Source organism: Pseudochaenichthys georgianus, chromosome 22, assembly GCF_902827115.2.
Source record: "Pseudochaenichthys georgianus chromosome 22, fPseGeo1.2, whole genome shotgun sequence".
In the NCBI taxonomy this organism is placed as follows: Eukaryota; Metazoa; Chordata; class Actinopteri; order Perciformes; family Channichthyidae; genus Pseudochaenichthys; species Pseudochaenichthys georgianus.
Genome location: NC_047524.1, coordinates 1603905 through 1623315, shown reverse-complemented (window position 1 = coordinate 1623315; position 19411 = coordinate 1603905). Strand labels below are relative to the sequence as shown.

The 19411-nt window shown below is 38.5% G+C and overlaps 2 protein-coding genes across 3 annotated transcripts; one reads left to right on the top strand and one right to left on the bottom strand.

Annotated features, from left to right (window-relative positions):
- Positions 1-252: 252 nt before the first annotated feature.
- Positions 253-8802, bottom strand: gmfb (glia maturation factor, beta). Its single transcript, XM_034110865.1, has 7 exons — positions 8717-8802; positions 6559-6655; positions 5464-5513; positions 5271-5320; positions 4027-4109; positions 3854-3927; positions 253-3251 (listed from the first exon to the last, which is right to left on the bottom strand). The coding sequence occupies exons 1-7, from the start codon at positions 8717-8719 to the stop codon at positions 3180-3182; spliced, it is 429 nt and encodes a 142-aa protein (XP_033966756.1). The 5' UTR covers positions 8720-8802; the 3' UTR covers positions 253-3179.
- A 942-nt stretch (positions 8803-9744) lies between these two features.
- lgals3a (lectin, galactoside binding soluble 3a) lies at positions 9745-19116 on the top strand. 2 transcript variants are annotated; one of them, XM_034110843.1, is made up of 6 exons: positions 9745-9919; positions 12526-12543; positions 12913-13767; positions 15256-15344; positions 16545-16701; positions 17822-19116. In XM_034110843.1, exons 2-6 carry the CDS (start codon positions 12529-12531, stop codon positions 17975-17977), a joined length of 1272 nt encoding a protein of 423 aa, XP_033966734.1. In that variant the 5' UTR covers positions 9745-9919; positions 12526-12528; the 3' UTR covers positions 17978-19116. The 2 variants fall into 2 exon arrangements, with proteins under 2 accessions (XP_033966734.1, XP_071063266.1); XM_071207165.1 differs by lacking the exons at positions 15256-15344; positions 16545-16701; positions 17822-19116 and adding an exon at positions 14579-14693.
- The last annotated feature ends 295 nt before the right edge of the window (positions 19117-19411 follow it).

Sequence of the window (19411 nt, the reverse complement as noted above, 5' to 3'; positions counted from 1 at the left end):
GTAGCAATACTGCCATCTTCTGGAGTAATTGATGTGCTTCTGGGCATATTCTCCGACCTACTCCAACGTTACTGAAATTGCCTGTGGTGGGTGGTTCTGGTTCTATCCTAACACATATAATATATAAGAACATCGTTGGCCTGTCATGGTTAATTGTTTCCATGATTGCTTGTTTTATATTTTCACTTTCAGGTCAATGATGAATCTGATAGAGGAACATGTTCACACAACATTCTCCAGAAAACAGAGGGGTAAACATCACTGTCATTTTATTTGGACAGCAGGACAATAGACACTTTATAAAGTATGGAAAATACAAATATGTCAATTTTCACTGATGCCATGAGGCAGCTGGTAATGATACATCTCAGGTGTATTTTTTTATTACAAAAGGAAAGAAAATAAGTAAGCATTTCATCAGAGAAGACACCAAGAGCTGAACAACACTTTGGAAATACTGTTACAAATACAACAGATCACCACAGAGGAGGGAAGCCAGCTATAGATCCACAGGACAAAACCAAAAAGACCATCAATTAAAAAAGTATTTAAATGTGATTTAATTAAGTCTACTTCAACCCATTTCTGTGAAGATATGCTCGTAAATATTCCAAGAACAGCTGAGACCAGATGTTTGAGATGCAAGTCCCCGCCCCTTTTTTTAGGAATTGATATGCAAATAAATTCAGTCTTATACAATTATCATAATCATTTAAATTGCATATAACAGAGCAGCATGTATGAGTGCATTTTCTTTCAAGCCTTTCTAACCCTTTCACATTAAAAGCATGCACCTCTTTTACAGTAGCTCTCCACATTTCAAAGAGTTTCGTTAACAGCAGAAAAGGTTTTTATATTCACATTGAAATCAGCAGATTGCACATTTCAAATAAAATATGAAGGGGTTTGCAGGTCGTAGTGTCATAAAACGTTCTCTTCCTTTAAAGGATGTTGTATAACTTCAGCTCGACTACAGAAACTAACTGTCTGCTACAGCAGCAAGATACTAACTCTAATGACTGACTACTATTGAGCTGACAGTGTAAATCTAAGCTTTGATGGCATCAGTAAACAGCAGATAAAATAACAGCTACACTCCATTGTTCCCGATGGATTACCAGGTCAAACATTACACGTCAATAGATAATTCACATGAAGGTTTGTGTGTACATATCACTAAGTCAAATCTCTACCGAAATTATCCCAACAAAGCTTTTCCCATAACCTTCTACTTCTCCCTTCCAAAACATATTCAGTTTTTGGCCTTTTTAAATTGACTTATTTAGGACGACACCTAAAATCAAGGAAAGGCCTTGTTATGGTCGACTTAGCAGTATCACTGTAATTGATGTAGGGATACATTTGTGCTAATTATTGTCTGTATACATCTTGATAACGGAAGTTTCTCTCACATAAAACCACCAGAAATATACAGTTGTGTTAAGTACATATCATGTCGCTTCAACTATCTGGGTTTAGTCTTCCTGCTGATAATAGATGCATTTAAGTACGTTTAAAATGCTGCTTCAAAAACTGACATACAATAGTCCAAAACATAAAATACAGTCCGGCATAAATGTTTGGAAAGTGACACGATTTATGTTGCAGCGCATTCACTTTGAAATGTGTTCAAGCTAGAAAATTAAAAAAGGTAATTTCAGTCTTTGTTTATTTAGCTAATTTTTTGGTTTCTGTGTCATTTCACAGATTATTTTATCGTTCTTTAATGCTTCAACACTAGAGGAGCTTTTGCATGAGTCTTTGCGGAGTTTAAGCAATCTTGTAATTCAATGTAGTCAACCATTAGTCAACAAAATCGTTAAATACAAATGTACTGCTTCTGTAAAAATACTTAAGAGACAGGACTGTAAATATTAGATTTTGGCGCAGAATAGGAGCTGCTGGGTACATTCAGAAACAGAAATATCAGCCGTCACAAAGCTTTATTGGTCAAAGCCTGTTGGGAAATATAAATGTCCCCGATGCCGTCCTTTACCTACAATATCTAAATATGAAGGAGTCACAGCCATCATTGTCAACGCTGTGCTAAGAGATCAACATCACATCAGGACGAGAAACAACATTCAGAAACACTAATAACGGCAATAACTATGATGCACAATATCAGCTAACAATCTGTGTGTGTGTGTGTGTGTGTGTGTGTGTGTGTGTGTGTGTGTGTGTATACATTGTTCAATCTGGAATGCTTTAGTGGAAATGTTGTTTTTTTAGGAGTGAGAAATATGCAGGTCAAAGGCAGATTACAGCTTTACCCATAATGCATCATGTTTTCTCTCTAAACAGAAGATCTGCAGTGTGATGAGCACACGATAACACAGAAGGAGGTAAAACACATAACACACACGTTTTAGGAGTGCTCTTAGAGTTATGGGACAGTTTTAGGGGGGGGGGATTTACAATTATTTTCAAAATCAATTAACCTGCAGATTATTCTGTAGATTAATCGATTAATGTTGAGTGTATAAAATGTAAAAAGAAAATCCATCCCAGTTTCTCAAAGTCTGAGGTGATGTTTTGTTTTTTAATTTAATGATATAAAAATGAGAAAAGCAGCAAATCTCCATGTTTGAGAGGTTGCCTGTTACTCCACGAATAGTCGGTTATTAGTCGACTAAACGTTGCAGCTTTATAAAGTTTGTTACAATTGAAATGCCCTTCAATCAATTCTGAAGGTGAGACCGACTCAAAACTCTATTATCTATGTTATCTTCTCGCAGGAAGTGTGTTTGTTACATTATATAACCCTAAATACACCAGAAAAAGAAAAATAATCCAAAAGAAAGTTAGAGAAACGCTGTGAGTAAACGACTGGAAGAAAGTAAATCTGTTGTTATAATGCCTTTCTCCTGAATGTCATGAGGGCGGATGATAGTGATTCATTTCAGAACTTTTAGGAGCTATTGGAGTGTTAGTTTAATACAGACACATAACTGGCACATGGAGAGATTGTATGAAAAGCGAAGCAGACCTGCGTCAAATAGTGTTTTCAGTTTGAGAGGATTAGTTAGAGTCAAACTGAATTGTCGTGTGCCGTAAACTGTAAAACTGAAGGCAGACAGTATTTGAATCAGGTCTGGTGCAGAGGAGGAGACATTAACTGTTTTCTCCTCCAGAGGTTGTGCGTCATCCTCACATCCACGAACACCGGTGAGAGGAGTTTAGCCGAAGAAGCCGAGTTTCTCTCTGAGCCATTCCTCCGTCAGGTCCTCTGTGTTCCTGATCTCAAACACCTGGGGGAAAAGACATTGAAAGAAACATTATAAAATGTATTTAACACAATAAGGGAGAAGTAGGAAGGCGTATCTGGGTCATTATAAGTTACATTTAAAAGAAAAACACTTTAAAAATGTATGAGAAAAACACTTAATTGTATGACATTAAAGTCAGAAATGTACAAGAAATGACAGGACTTTTCTCTGAGCTTGTCAAGCCATACATTTCAAATATTATCTTGTTCTGTTGCCTATTAGCTTTTTTTTAATTTTATTTTTATTTTTTTATTGTACGGTTTCCTTGGGTGTCATGAAAGGCGCCTACAAATAAAATGTATTATTATTATTATTATTATAAAAGTGTAAAAAAAAAAATCAATTTATGACAAAAAAAATAACATTTGATTAAATTAAAGTCAACATATTCGAGGGGAAATATCACACATTTTCTCTGAGATTAGAAAGTAATACATTTTAAATATTCCCTGGGATTTAAGTGATAAATGTACAAGAAAAAAGCAACACATTTATGAGAAAAAAAAACTAAAATACTATAAAGATTAGGTCCCAAATACAAAGGTACTTATGATTGAGCACCACAGCCGAGGCAGCTCACTCACCTTGGTCAGCTCCGCAGTCTGCACCAGTTTGTTCAAGCTTCCCGCGTACATCATCTGCTGCTCTGGTTTGCAACCTGTCCAACAAAAGTACACAAACATAACCAAACATGTCCCTGATGATAGAAAATGGCAGAAAACGAAATGGTGCACTCTTTTAAAAAGTGCTTTATTACCTGCTGGGCTGGAGAAGATGAAGCAGAGAGGATAGGAGACGCGTCCGTCGTCGTGTACGTATTTATAACTGTAGACGATAAATGTTCCTCGTGCTAAGGACAGTTCACTTTGAAATTCATTGAAACAAAGAGCAGTCCAGACAGAAATAGATATGAAGAACTTAACCGTCTTCACTTAATACCTAATTAACTAAAATAACTTGTTAAGGCTTAACACACCTGGTCAATGACAACATCAAAAATCCACTTTCAAAAGTTTATTTAACGAACTTTGTCTGTGGATTTCTCCTACACTCACCAACAGTTATCATTACATAACTCTTCATATGCTTATTGAATCATAATATTTCAGACAACTTGTAATATCAAATAATTGTGTTAAAGGGGACCTATCATCCAAAATGCACTTGTTGATGTCTTGTATACATAAACATGTGTCCCCGGTGTGTCGGGGAACTCACGCAGCTTCAGAAAATAAACCCCTCTCTCTTTTCCTCCGTACCCAAATCTCTAAAAACGGGGAACAACGGAGCTGATCCAGATTTGCGTCCGATATGACGTAATATCTGAAATGTGGACCCACGGCCCAATCAGAAACGTTGCTATCAGAAACAAAGCCCGACTGTTCTGGACGTAATATGGTCGGTGTTTACATTAGCATCGCTAACACTCAGAGCTAACCTGTACTGGAGAGCATGTGTGTGAAGAAGCAGGAAGTAGAAAGGAACTCACCTTGTGGTATAACCAGCAAGAGAGAAAGCCTTTGAGCTCCGGACTGTTTCAGATCCTTGATGATCCATGATATGGAGTTTCATCACGGCAGCATTTAGTTTAGGTAGCTGCCGGGTCCCGCATGAGCTCAGACCCCTCCTCTTTAAAGCTTTATCCCCAAATCAGCACTTTAGAAACAGGAAGTGAAATAGAGGGATGTGAGGCATGGCTAGAATGGGTGATCTGTTTGGTATTTTAAAACACTTCATAGACATGTTTTTTATATATCTGAGACCTATGCTATTGCCTAAAAATAGCATGATAGGTGACCTTTAATGTTAGTAATGAAAAGAGGAAGTTTCATGGTGATTTAATTTGGTACATGTTTGACCCTATTCACTTAGTGAATCGATTTTAAAATGTATTTGTACTTGATAATAAACAACAGTAGCTGCTGTGAGTGCATTAACTCCACAGACGGCAAGATAAGATTCAAAATGATTATTCAAATAAGTCACATATTGAAAGGATATCTCGGCTGTCTCTCAGGAACCTCCTCCCTCAGATCATCAGGAGAAATGTCCTTTAAAGAGAAAAAGACAGATGTTCATAGTACAGTCTCTCTGTTGTGTCATGTTCGGAGTAAAACTTTATCTAGATTAGCACAACGTTTAACTTTTTAAAGCTGATGCAGAGCGATGTGTGAGGGTTTAATGGCTAACTTACCTCGTGCTCTTCTTCAAGAATGACCAGCTGCTTGTCTTTATCGATCTTCACTGAGGGGCAACAAATAATAAATTAATGTTGAATACAAAAACAACACATAGTAAGAATTAAGCATGAAAAATAATGAAATACTAAAAGGTTGAATTAAAAAGAAACCTGGCAAAAAGAAGATGTATTAAGATTTGTGTGCAGCCATCCTATTTCTGTTTGGCTTTAATCCTATTGTGTTAGTTTCCCCCCTTACTTTGGTGGTCACGGTCAAATTGGACCGGTCCTGTTTAAACTGCTATTACATTAACACAACAAATATTAATCATCACCACATTTCATTTAACACCCTTTCAAACTGTACATATTGCATCAGAGTACTGGTATACATGAAAAACTGCAGTAAATATACAAAGAATAGACACTGAACATGTATGGCGTGTGCCAGGTGTGATCCATGTGGGGGGATGGGCACATAAGAGCGGGAAATGTGTCAAATTGTTCTGTGTGTGTGTGTGTGTGTGTGTGTGTGTGTGTGTGTGTGTGTCTGATCCGGATGGTTACTAACAACATGTTACAAAGTTGACTAAATCATCCAAAACTCAATGAAAGTGGTGATCAGCAATGTCATATGTCTGCTGTGAAGGATATCATAAAGCCTGAATGCAATCGAATGTAAAACAAAAAAGTTATGATTGATGAAATAAGTACCGTACTTTTCGGACTATAAACCGCGACTTTTTCCCCCCATTTTGTTTGTACAGCTAACGGCCACTAGGGAACCTCCTAAATCTATGGATTTTACAGGTAAAATTAACCACCTTTAACGCTATGGGCTCTATGACCGGTCCGCGCCCGCCACCTCTAAGGGGCGGGCTCCAGCAGGAAAAGCTGGAGGCCGGAAAAGAGTGAGACAGGTAGCGCGCCAAAGTAAAAGTGGAACCGAGAGACAGAACGAGAGCAAGACAGACGGACAATTTAGCTGCTGCGGCTTATATGCAGGTGCGCTTTATAGTCCGAAAAGTACGGTAAATCGGTCAGATTTCACCCGAAGACAACAGGAGGGTTAAAACACATTTATAAACATGAGATATTCGCAGCACTCACTAACGATGGCGGCGTTATTCGTCTCCTTCCTGAAACGAAACTTCTTCAGCTTCTTCACCAGATCCTCGTCCACATCACACACCGCCAGTGATTCACTCTGATGGAAACAGGAAATACATGCACTTACAACTAAATACAATGACTGATATTATTAATAATGAGAAAAGTGCTGCAGTAATGGACACATGTTTGGTGGACCCTGTGTAAATGTTTCTGTTGTGTATATAGGATATACATATCTGTATATTGTATAATTGTATTTGAGATGGTTGGAAACGTCATTTCGATCCATCTGTCTGTACACACAAACTGAAAGATTGACACTAAAGTTCACTTTGACATTCTTTTAGGGAATCTGATCCTGAAAACCTTTTCTGCACTTGTGTTGGGATCCATTTATTTTAAACTCGGTATCGCTGATAAATACCTTTTTGAACTTTGGGTTTTCATTACTTTGTTTTACAACGATAGACATTTGTATTACTGACAGATGGTTTTTAAGTGTTGGGATCATGTGTACTGTAGCTTCAAGTGCTTTCATGCAAATAATTGCCCGACTGTAAAGCAATACGTCAGCATCTGAATTAGCAATAGTAAAATCTTATTTACAATGTCCAATAAATCACCTCTGGCTGGAAGAGAACTCTGCTCCATAGTTTCTCTTAAATAAAACAACATTGTACATTTTACACATATATAAAATGTTCGATATTTAATATTAATATTCCATATGTCATATATTTATGTATATATATAATATCTTGTCAAATTCAACATGTATATTTTCTATTTTCTTTTCTTGTTTATTTCTAATTTTGTTTTATTTTAAAATGCCTTGTCTTTTATGCTGCTGCAACAAAAACATTTCCCAAATTGGGATCAATAAAGTATCATCATATCTTATCATATTTGAACTATCTTTCTGCAGAAGTTCCAGTCTGACCCACAAGCTTTATTTAGACAGAACACACAAAAAACTCCAGTCTCAACAGGATTGAGTCGTCACGTTACATAACTGCAGCACAAAAAGCCTAAAACTCCCTGCAGACTCCCCTCTATAATTACACCTTCCTGCACAGATGGGTGGTGGGAGTGAGGATTTCACTGAGCTCACATAGATCTCTGCAGATTAAACAGGAGAGTCTGTGGCTGGGAGAGGGAGAGGAGAAGCAGGAAGAGGGAAAGCAGGATGCATGCACGAGCAGATGATGGGGCAGGACAGTAAAAGCAGGAGGTGGCCACAGGTTCACTTCTGGTGTACATTCCTGCAGCCACACTGACAGCTAGCTCACTGCTATCAGCTAATTCAGCTCGGAAATAAGACTATTCTGTTCATTTAAAGCATTTCATGTGACAAAGTTAGACACATATTTTGCTCTGAAGAATGTCGAGCTGTTATGATATGTAGTCAGAAACATAACTCATCATTATAAGAGATCTAGTGTTGAGAAAGCTCTCCGAACCTAGACGTGTTGAAACCAGTCTACAGTATGGTTGAAACCTATGGTTGAAACACAGAAACAGCTTCGACAATCTAACCAGGTTTAGCTACATAACTACAGGAAGCACTTCAAAATAAAAGCATTCATGTCTGATGCGATAATACATTGTTTTGTTTGATGGTAAACTTAAAAAGTAAACCAGTTTATTAAGTAGGAATTGTTTACTGATATATATAGCACAACTAGATTAATTAATTTGTATGTATATTGCATAATTATTTTGTATTCTTAATATTGTAAATCACATTATAATCTGTATTTGTGATAATTACTTCACTTGTTTTTACAGTATTCAAAAAGGTATATATATTGCTGTTTTACGTATTAAATTGTACTTACGATTTTCTTTATCAAATGATGTTATTTGCTCTAATTGGTTGCGTTCATGATTTCCCTCAATGTTTCTTCGTAGTTTTATATTGAAATCCATAACCGGAAGCGCACCCTTTGTATTATGGCTAGCTTCGCGCTGATACAATGGACGGAGGGTGGAACTCATGCTAGGCTAACAGGCTAGCGCTAGTCAATCTGACAAACCTCACTTTTTCCTCAATAACCCCCAGAACTTTGCATTAATTAAACACACACTATTAAGGGGTGGTAAACCAGAAGGGGAAATAACCTCATATACCTCGGAACAATAAGGAATAACTTACCATTATTGTAGCGTTAAAGAGAAATCCCTGATTCTGCAGCTGCTCTGAATGGTAGACGCTTTCAATGTTTTTTTTTTAACTTCACATCATCTTGTGACTGGTTTGACCAATCAGAAACAAGCACCCCCCCCCCCCTTAAAACTTGGTCATAAACCTCTGCTCATACTTTATTAGTACACACTGTGCTTTAGACATGTTGTTTTTTTACAAGGGGATTATATATTAAGCTTAATTTAAAAGTACATTATTTAAAATTAAGCTATCCAACACAATGAGGTAAAAAAAAAGTACTCAGATCTTGTACTTAAGTAAAAGGAGAAGTACTCAGATCTTGTACTTGAGTAAAAGTAGAAGTACCAGAGAATACTCTGTTGCCGTAAAAGTCCTGCGTTCAAAATATTACTCAAGTAAAAGTAGAAAAGTATTATCATTAAAATATAGTTAAAGTACCAAAAGTAAAAGTAGTCATTGTGCAGATTGGTCCATTTCACAATAATATATATGATGTGTTTTATAATGATTGATCATGAAAGTGTTCTCAAAGCTGGTAAAGGTGCAGATAGTTTGAATGACTTTGTAGACTGCACGGTAGGTTGTGGGTTTACTCCATGTGGAACTAAAGTCTGATTTAACACTTGATTATATTTCACATCATTCATCCACATCTGTGAAGTAACTAAAGGTATTAAATACATGTAGTGGAGTACAATTACACCATTTACCTCTGAACTGTAGTGGAATATAAGTACACAGTAGCATAACATGGAAATACTCAAGTAAAGTACAAGTACCTCCACATTGTACTTAAGTACAGTACTTGAGTACATGTACTTAGTTACTTAACACCAGTGAAAGAAACATCAAATAATCGTATGTTTTTTTTAAATGTATTTTTTACTTTTGAAATATTTTCATAACATAATTGTCCAACTATAATTGTTTTATACTTGAATTAAATGTATTTAATTTGTTGGGGTGTGTACATTATCTGCGTGTGCTCGGGAACGCGCCCAGCCATCAGAATACGTCATCACCGTGTGCGCGCTTCCTGCTCCAGAGTTGTAGTTGTGAGAGCAGAGCTGACGTTAGCTTGTAGTTTTCTGCCTCGGGAGGCTAAATTAGCAGGCTAACTGAGTCCCAACAGCTGCACTAATCCTCCCTGTTTACCCACACAGCACCTGCGAGGAGTCCATCTTCTGAGAGGTAACATTAAATATCAGTTTTTACTCTCTTTTAACACCGAGGAGCTAACATAACACACGAGCTAACAGCTAGCTGCTAACAGCTAATAGCCAACTATCTGTTAACTGGATCATTTAAAAACATGCAGCTAAAGTCAGTCTGTGTAACTTCTCATAATGATATTTAAGTTGAGTGAATGTATTTCGGCTGTGTCCAAATGTGTTTATTTGGTCAGCAGGCGGGGATGGAAACACTTAGTCAGCCTGAGACCATCCCTGCTGACAGCTTTGAAACTCCCAAAAACACAACGCACTTTGGATTATAAATGTGTTTTTTTAGAAATATGCTTATAAATCTTAATGTTGTGGCATATGATTGTTTTATTTACTACTTGTTTTGGTATTGTGTTCTTATTGGCTGTCTTATTGTTATTCTTTCATGTTTTAGTTTTGTTCATATTTGGGTTTTTTGGTGCTTAATTAAGGCATCTTTGAAAATAAGGCCCCATCATTTAATGTGTTTAGGCAGCTAAGAAATAGCTTCACATCACAAATCAAAAGTGCTTAGTCTAAGTATTATCTGTCAGTTACCACAAAGAACCTGAATAATCCTTGAACATTTTGGAAAGCCATAAAATCGTTATCCACTGGTGAAATCCGTAATGAGCTATCTCCTGGCCTTACCACAGCATCTGGCACTATATCGGACAGGGCCACTATGATACATTGTTTTAATGAGCATTTTGTGTCCTGCGGTTCTCTATTTGATTCTGTTACTAACTCTGTTACTGTGAACACCACAGTCTGTGACTCTGAACAATGTGGTCTGGAAAACCCTTTCAGTTTTTCTCTTGAAGCCGTTCATGAAGCCTTATCCAAGTTAGGTCCTAAGAAACCGGCTGGTCCGGACAACGTAGAACCTTTCTTTTTAAAGATAGCTGCAGATTTTATTGCACCACCTCTTACTTCTCTTTTTAACCTCTCCCTCAGCACAAACACAATTCCAAAAGAATCCAAATCAGCGTATGTCCTGCCTCTACTAAAAGGAGGGGAGGCCACTTTATTAAATAATTATAGGCCAATCTCTAAATGATCAGTTCTGGCCAAGGTTCTTGAAAGCCTAGTGAGTGAACAGGTAAAGGAGTTTTTATGTAAAAATGACATCCTGTCTAAACATCAGTCAGGTTTCAGAAAGAAACACAGCACCATCACTGCCACGATGAAAGTGGTGAATGATATCACTAGTATTTTAGATAATAAGCAGAGTTGTGTAGCTCTATTTATTGACCTTCCAAAGTGTTCGATACTGTCGATCATATCTTGAAGCAGAGGCTGGTCAGTATTGGCATATCCAGCCATGCAGTGGGTGGTTTGTGAACTACCTCTCTGAAAGGTCCCAATGTGTTCAGTTTGATGGGCTCACTTCTGAGTGGTTAAACATTGCTAATGGTGTACCACAAGGTTCTGTTTTAGGTCCACTTTTATTCTCCATATATATATATCAACAGCTTAGGAAAAAATGTGGATTGAGCAACTTTTACATTTTTATGCGGACGATACCGTGATGTATTGTGCAGGTCCCTCCATTCAGGAGGCTGGTGTTAAATTACAGGCTGTTTTTAATATTATTCAGACTCAGCTCTCTGAACTAAAGCTTCTTTTAAATGTTGATAAAACCAAGGTAATGCTCTTTTCAAAAGCCAAAAAGACACCAGAGACCGCTTTGGATATTGTTACTATGCAAGGAAAAGTACTCAAAGTGGTTGGCTGTTATAAATACCTTGGTAAATGGCTTGATGATTGCCTCTCTTTTAAACTTGAGGTCAATAATCTGCTTAGAAAGCTGAGGGGGAAGCTAGGGTTCTTTTTCAGAAACAAGTCCTGCTTCTCGCTTGAGGCCAAAAAAAGGCTAGTCACTGTGACCTTTGACCTGTGCTGGACTATGGTGATCTGATCTATATGAATGCACCTGCCCATTACCTGAACAAGTTAGATGCCGCCTATCACAGTGCACTAAGATGTGTTACTAACTGTAAAGCACTTACTCATCACTGTACCCTGTATGCTAGGGCAGGTTTGCCTTCACTCACTGTACGGAGGCTCAGTCACTGGTACATGTTTATCTATAAAGCCATGTTGGGTAAACACCCATCTTACATCTGCTCTCTGATCTCACAGAGAGTGGCAAGTAGCTATTGCTTGAGATCCATGTGCCAAGTGCTTGGACTGTTTTAGGCACGACAGCTTTTATGTGCGCTGCTCCTCTAGCTTGGAACAGTCTGCAAACAAAATTGAAACTGAGCATTTTGGTTCCCTTGCATAATTTTAAAGCTGGGCTGGATGAAATGTTATTTGATAGCTGTCATTGTGAATAGGTTTCTAATTTGTACCCCTGTAATGATGTTGTATGATGTCCTTTTTGTTTGCTGTGGTTTTTATGTGTAACCAACGTGCTGCCGGTCTCCCTTGAAAGAGGTCGTTGATCTCAATGGGATTTTCACCTGGTTAAATAAAGGCTACAAACAAACAAGAAGTAATCAAAGGTTTTATTTCATTGCAATGTATAATTGGTTGTGACAACGTGCTCATATAACTAATGAAAGTTTCCATCTTGTGTTTTTCTTTTAGATCATGGCAGATTTCTCGGTGAGTTTAAAGGATTGAACTGTTTAAATGGGTTCACCTTCCTTTATTGTAAATGTAGTAAAGCTGTAATGGTTCGTGTATCCAGAGGAAAATAAACAACTATTTCTATGATCGGTTAATCTAAGTAATGTATACATGTCAGTCAATGCTGTTTTGAGTTTCTGAAATCTGGAGATTTCCTGCTTTTCTCTTCGATATATTCTAGAAAAGTTCATATCTGTACCTAGGTCAGTCTCGTCTTACCTTTTAGGTTTTGTACTTGTAAAACAATACATTATAAAGATGTATTTTTCTGACATGTAGACAACACAATTAATGGATTCATTTAGAAAAGAATAATCAAGAGTCACTGTCACTTTCTCTCTCCAGCTGACCGACGCGTTAGGAGACGACACTCCGAGCAAAGCCAAGAACATGGGGAACACCAACCCGTCGGCTCCGGCAGGGAACCATCAACCTCCTGCTAACCCGGGGTGGCCCGGCTCGGCCCCCGGAGCCCCCACCCAGCCCTCTGCCCCAGGGGGTTATCCCGCCGGATCCTCTGGTCCAGGGGGTTATCCCGCTGGAGCTCCAGGTCCAGGGGGTTATCCCGCTGGAGCTCCAGGTCCAGGGGGTTATCCCGCTGGAGCTCCAGGTCCAGGGGGATACCCTGCTGGATCCTCCGGGCCGGGGGCCCCGGGGCAGTTCCCATATCAGTCTGGTGGCCCCGGAGCACCAGGGCAGTACCCGGGACCCCCTTCTGCCCCTGGAGGCTTCCACCCCGGGCCTGGGATCCCCGGACAGTACCCCCCTGCACCTGGAGCTCCAGGACAGTTCCCTTCTAGCCCTGGAGCCCCAGGCCAGTTTCCCAGTCAGTTCCCCCCTCAGTACCCCGGGCATTATCCCCCTGAAGGAGCTCCAGGACAGCTCCCCGGAGGCCCTGCCCCTTACCCAGCCGGACCCTTTCCCTCTGGCCCCGGAGCCCCCCCTGGTCCATATCAAAATCTGCCTGCTTATCCTGGATGTCAGCCCGGAGGAAACGGGATGTACGGGCCGGGGGGTCCGGGTGCATTCCCCCCCGCAGCCGGCCCTGGAGCTTTCCCAGGATTCCCTGCTGGAGGCTTCCCTCCCATGCCCACCGGGTCCTGGGGCCCCCCCGCAGCCGGAGGATATCCTGCGGCCCCCGGCCCCTTCGGCCCCGGACCCATGGGTCCATACGGGGGACAACCCGCTCCAGGAGGCATGGTGAGTCTCTCTCTGTTCAGTAATCTGCTGCTTGCTTTCGGCTGCCTCTCTCTCTCTCATGGTTTCACTCTGCTGGAGACTCTCATGGTTTCAGGTCTTTGGGAAACACTTCCAGCGTCACTGCCGAAAACCTTACCAGTCCCCCTGCTGTCATCTTTAGATTAGAGCTTAACCAAATAATAAAATGGCCAGTTAACCAGGCTAATACAAAGAATTTGGAGATAAATGCATAATCTGATGCCTGCGCTCAGAATGCCGACCATTATTTTATTAAATATATTTCACTCAGCCACCAACTTTTTTATTTATATAAGATACAAATCTTGTATTAATGATGCTTGCTGTTAAGTGCAAGAAATCTTTTTTTGTTATAAAGGTTTTTTTATTACATTTCAATTGTTTTATATAATACCATTTTAATAGCCTCTGCAGGCAGATCTACTATAGATGTGTATTTAAATTCAGAAATGTGTTATTATTAATACATTTTAATATATTATCAGTTTTAAAAAACCAGCCGCCCTGCTCTCTAGTTATCGGAATTGGTCATATATATATTTGTTTTATATATTTGTCTTTACTCTAGTATAAGGTTTCTTCTTGAGTCTTTGAGATGGTGTGTGCTGGTGGAAGAAGAACGTTGTTTTCCCGTCTTGTTGGGATTTACTTTGGGATTATATATTTTCAGTGAGGCTGCACTCCGACTACTTCTTCTACATCTTGGGCTGTGCTGGGGTGCAAAGCAAATACATGAAGCAGAATCAATAAATATTCAAGCATAGTTATCAAAACATTTATTCTTGTCTTTCAGCCCAGATATAATCCACCGTATAATTGAAAGCAATGAACTCAAGTTTTCAGTCGGACACGGACGTCGTCTCCAGAATCAACGAAATGTGGATACTCACACAAAAAGCAGATAACATTCAGTCTGCCAACGTATTGTTTGAATTAATATGATTTACTTTTACACAGAAACTCATATCAATGTTTTGTATTCTCTTATAAAATCACAGTTTTGATTAAATATATCTTTCAACACTTCCTTGTAACTTTTGTACATGGTTATAATTCACAAGTCTTTTTTTGTGTGTCATTTTGTTCACTTGTAAGTAAAGTACTTTATGACCTTTTCTTGTCTAGTCATTATGGATGACGTCAGAGTTTTGAACTAAGTGGAGAAGGTGAATCATTTGGGTGTTTTGTACACAGGAATGTGAGCAGGGTGGAAGTCTTGAACAATGTTTAACTAAAAATACCCTCCATAGGAAGTATCTGTAAACTTAGAAGTATTCCTAAGGCTGTTTATCAGACAGAGATAACATGTGAGCAATTCTACTATCACATAACGGGGTCAACACTGTTTGTTTCTGTATTTTGATTAATAAAAAGTCAATCACAATTTGTCATTATGATTTATTTTACTTAACATCTAAACAGGAATTTAAATGTATTTTGGTGATTTTTAAATGTTATTATTTCCCGCAGATGATGCCGTATGATCTTCCTCTTCACTCTGGAATATTACCACAACTCGTCATCACGATAGAAGCAGAGCCTGTTCACGGTGCAGAAAGGTATACACACTTTAAATATGTTATTATGCTGTTCCCACTGATTTATTTGTTTACCAAATTCAAATTGCTTTATTTATTTTCAGGTTTATTTTTAATTGTGTTTTCAGAGTCGACAGTTTTTATTTTTTATTGTGAATAATGTAATTTTTTCGGTGTGATTAGTAGTATCACTTTCTATGATGCCCATTTCTATAATGCACTATATTCTTACTTAAAATATAATGCATTGTAGCAATATGTAAGGGATGATGTGCAGCGAGGCGGTCATTCTGGGGAAAAGACACCCGACAGGCTTGTCAGCATGAACGGTGTTCTTTTCCCCAGAATGACCATCATCCCGTTTATTACACGGCCACATTCTCAGCAAAGTAACAATATGACACCCAATATTAATTCAAATGTTTTTATAGATTTAGAAAATGTTTTTATTGATTTAAAAAATAGTAGAGAAAAATTGTCCGTTGTTACCGTTTGAACTACGTAGCAACGGCAGGAACTGCTTCGATAGCGTTGTTGATTACAGATTTGAAAACATCGTTGCTTGCTTTAAAAGTAGCACAATTCATGATGTCGAACCTTGGGAAGTATCTAGATATCCCTGCCCTAATGCCGAAGTAACTGGCAACTGAATATGTTTTGCCGTTTGATGTCTATGTCTGGACCGCTGCGTAAAAAGGAGGGTTTCTGCCCCGTTACTTCTCCGCTGTTTTCTTGTCACACTTTGAAAACGGGGCCAAACTGTATACAGTTAAATCGACTGGACTTCTTTGTGCAGATGTAAGCGTCCTTCACAACGGTCAATAAGTGCTGGACAGCGGTCTGTCCGTTCTGGATTAACAACATGTCACGTGTTCTGAATTGACCAATCAGAATCGAGTATTCAACTAAGCCATGTAATACATCTAATATAATGTATCCTTAAACAATATTTATAAAGAATTCTATCTATTTGCGGTCATTTGTATGAAAATCGTATAGTTATAATGCATTATAATGATATCATATTACATGTATTAAAAAAGCTGTCTGTATGTAGTTTAATTCTTGTGTTAAACTGCTGTGTTGGGTCTTTTTCTTTAACTTGATTTTAAGGAAGTTGCCTGAATTGATAGCAGATTGTTGTTGGCAGTGAATTGAGGCTTCTCTTGAGCACAATTAAAACAATCTTTTAAAATAAGTTTCTGATTTCACCTCCTGCAGGTTCCAGGTTGACTTCATTAAAGGTTCAGACGTCGTCTTTCACTTCAATCCTCGATTTTCCGAGCAAACCATCGTCAGAAACTCCAACCTGGGGGGGTGTTGGGGCCCGGAGGAGCGGGACGGACACTTCCCCTTCGGACAGGGCCGCCGCTTCGAGGTAAAGGGTTTGAAATCTCAAAACATCCAAATATACTTATATTTCGTATTATTTTTGTACTTAAAAGTCAATATCACTTATTTTTCCTTTTTCTATGATGCATTACAGCGTTTGGTCAAGTGAGGGATACACATAATTGACAATATAACACAATATTTTAAACTGTGTTCACTTTTGGTTTAATACCTTAAACAGCAGACGTTCACTGACTCGAATAGACAGATATCTATTATTCCTTTTATCTGCTTGTATCCTTACCTTGCTGCTACAACACTGTATATTTCCCAGCTGAGGGACAGATAAAGGCTTTCTGATTCTAATAATAACACAAGTAACATGAGTTCTCGCAACTATGAGAACTCTAAAATTAGTCCGCCAATTATTTTTCTAATTTGAGCCATCATGAATCCAAAGTTTCCTGCTCTCCACAAATAAGAAAAATAATATTCAAAATGATTTCCTGGTCTTTTCTGATGGAGGAAAACAAATGTTTTTTGGCCACAGCTGAAGTTTAATTGACCGGACTTCTTTCTGCAAATAGATCAGAGCATCCTTAGCAGACTGATGATTGTCCAAATTGACCAATCAGAATCTAGTATTCATCGAACCTGTGAGAGCTTGGATTGTTGTTATAAAACAGGGGTGTCCAAACTACGGCCCGGGGGCCATTTTGAATCGGCCCTCAGCAAATAAAAAAAGTATAATGGAATACAGCCCACAAATTATATTGTACTACTTAACTAGAAATGTAAAAATATATCACACAGTAGTATTCATGTGTTAATAAGACCACTTTTCAAATAAATGCAGTCAATTAAAGTTGGAAAAATGTTCTAACATATCTTAGTTGATAAGAAAAAAGCCCAATGACTTATTTACAAGCTTGAAATACACCCTTCATATTTCTCCTTATTATAATCAATCTGAGGCTTCTGTTTTAAGGGATGCGCTGCCAACACTCACAAGCATACTTTACCTACATTTGATTGATTTTGCTAACTTATAACTGAACTTATGATGCTAGTGAGTGGCCCAGACCTTCGTATATTTTTCTGTATGTGGCCCTCGTGAAAAAAGTTAGGACCCCCCTGATCTAAAGTGTATTTTCTGCCCCCTTCAGCTGAAGATCCTGGTGGACGAGGACTGCTTTAAGGTGGCGGTGGACGGCTCCCACCTGCTGGAGTTCGAGCACAGAGTGGGGGGCATGGAGGAGGTGACCCTGCTGAGGGTGCAGGGGGACATGGTGCTCCACAGCGTGGCCCCCAACATGATCTGACCCCAGAGCTGCTACACACTCGCTGCTCCGGAGACCTGCACACACCCTTCCTCTAACGGAGGGTTCATAAGATTCAGAGAAGTGCTCACCTGGCACTCGGTCGTTAGGCAGATTAACGCAGGTCTACACATGTTTTGTTTTGTTGCTGGATGATATGCATTTTTAGTTTTTCTGCTACTCACAATCAGATATATTTTATGACTTAACAATAGTAAAGTAGTGAATATAAAACAGGCTGTCTAAAAGGACAGTTCACTCACTTATAGTGCTATTTATCAATTTAGATTAGTTTTAGTGCGAGTTGTTGAGATCCGAGGGAATGTACGCTCCGTTATGCCTTTTGCTGTTTTCCCTCTCCTGAAGTGTGGTCTATGGTTTGTGTGCATGCAAGATAAAAATCAGGTCTGAGTTTATCGTGGTGGTTCTCAAAGCATTCAAAAAATAAAAAACTCAACAGCTATGCCTCTTTCCAAAAAGTCATGACTGTTAATAAATATAACCCTCAGATTATGTGAGCCGTTTCATGTGGGGATAATTTTCTTTCTAACGTGTCACTACGCAGAAAGAAGCACCCTCTTTGGTGGGTGTCGTTTTGGTCGAAAGAAAATAGTTCCTCCTGTGACTGAAATCTTCAATTCTCTGCAACTCACACTTTAAGTTTCTAGATTTGGATGATAAGCACTGAAGTTAGTCGAGAAATTGTTTCTAATTTTGACGTGAATTTTCCCTTTTAGAAATGGTAACTTGTACCTAATAAAGAAATAGCTGGACCAATAGTTTGCTGTATTTTGGATCTGGATCAGCCTTTTAATGCATGACAGTGTGAGCCTGAAACCTTTCCCCTCTTTACATTCAGCAGGTCAATAATGAAGTTTATTAAATATATTTATACTCTGCTTTCCTCAGTATTAATCCAGTATTAAGGTTTTACGAATGATTGATTTCATGTTGAAGTCTTAAAAAGCGAGCCTCAAATTAATGTTGCCAAATATAAAGGTGGAACAATATTTTTGAGATAATGTATGCTAATAAAGATAAAGGGCAACAAATAAAAAAGGACTGACTGTTTGATTCAGAGTATTGTACACGTTTCATGAGCTGCTTGCCTGTGCACTTAATAAATAATACTTTCCCGGTTACGAATGTTTCTATACGGGTTTTATTTCTGTGCATTAGAAGAATCACACTGATGTCCTTTTTTTTAGAGAATTTTGACTTTCTCTGACAATTCTGACTTTTCTGTATAGATTTGGACTATTTTCAGAATTCTGACCTTAAACATTTATGAATTCTTTTTTCAATTCTGACATTCTTTTTTTCAGAATTCAGACTTTTTTTAGAAGTCTCAATGTCTTTTAGAATTGATCACTTTCCAGAAATCTGACTTTTTAGATCTTGACTTTTTTCAGCTTTCTGACTTTTGGGGGGGATTTA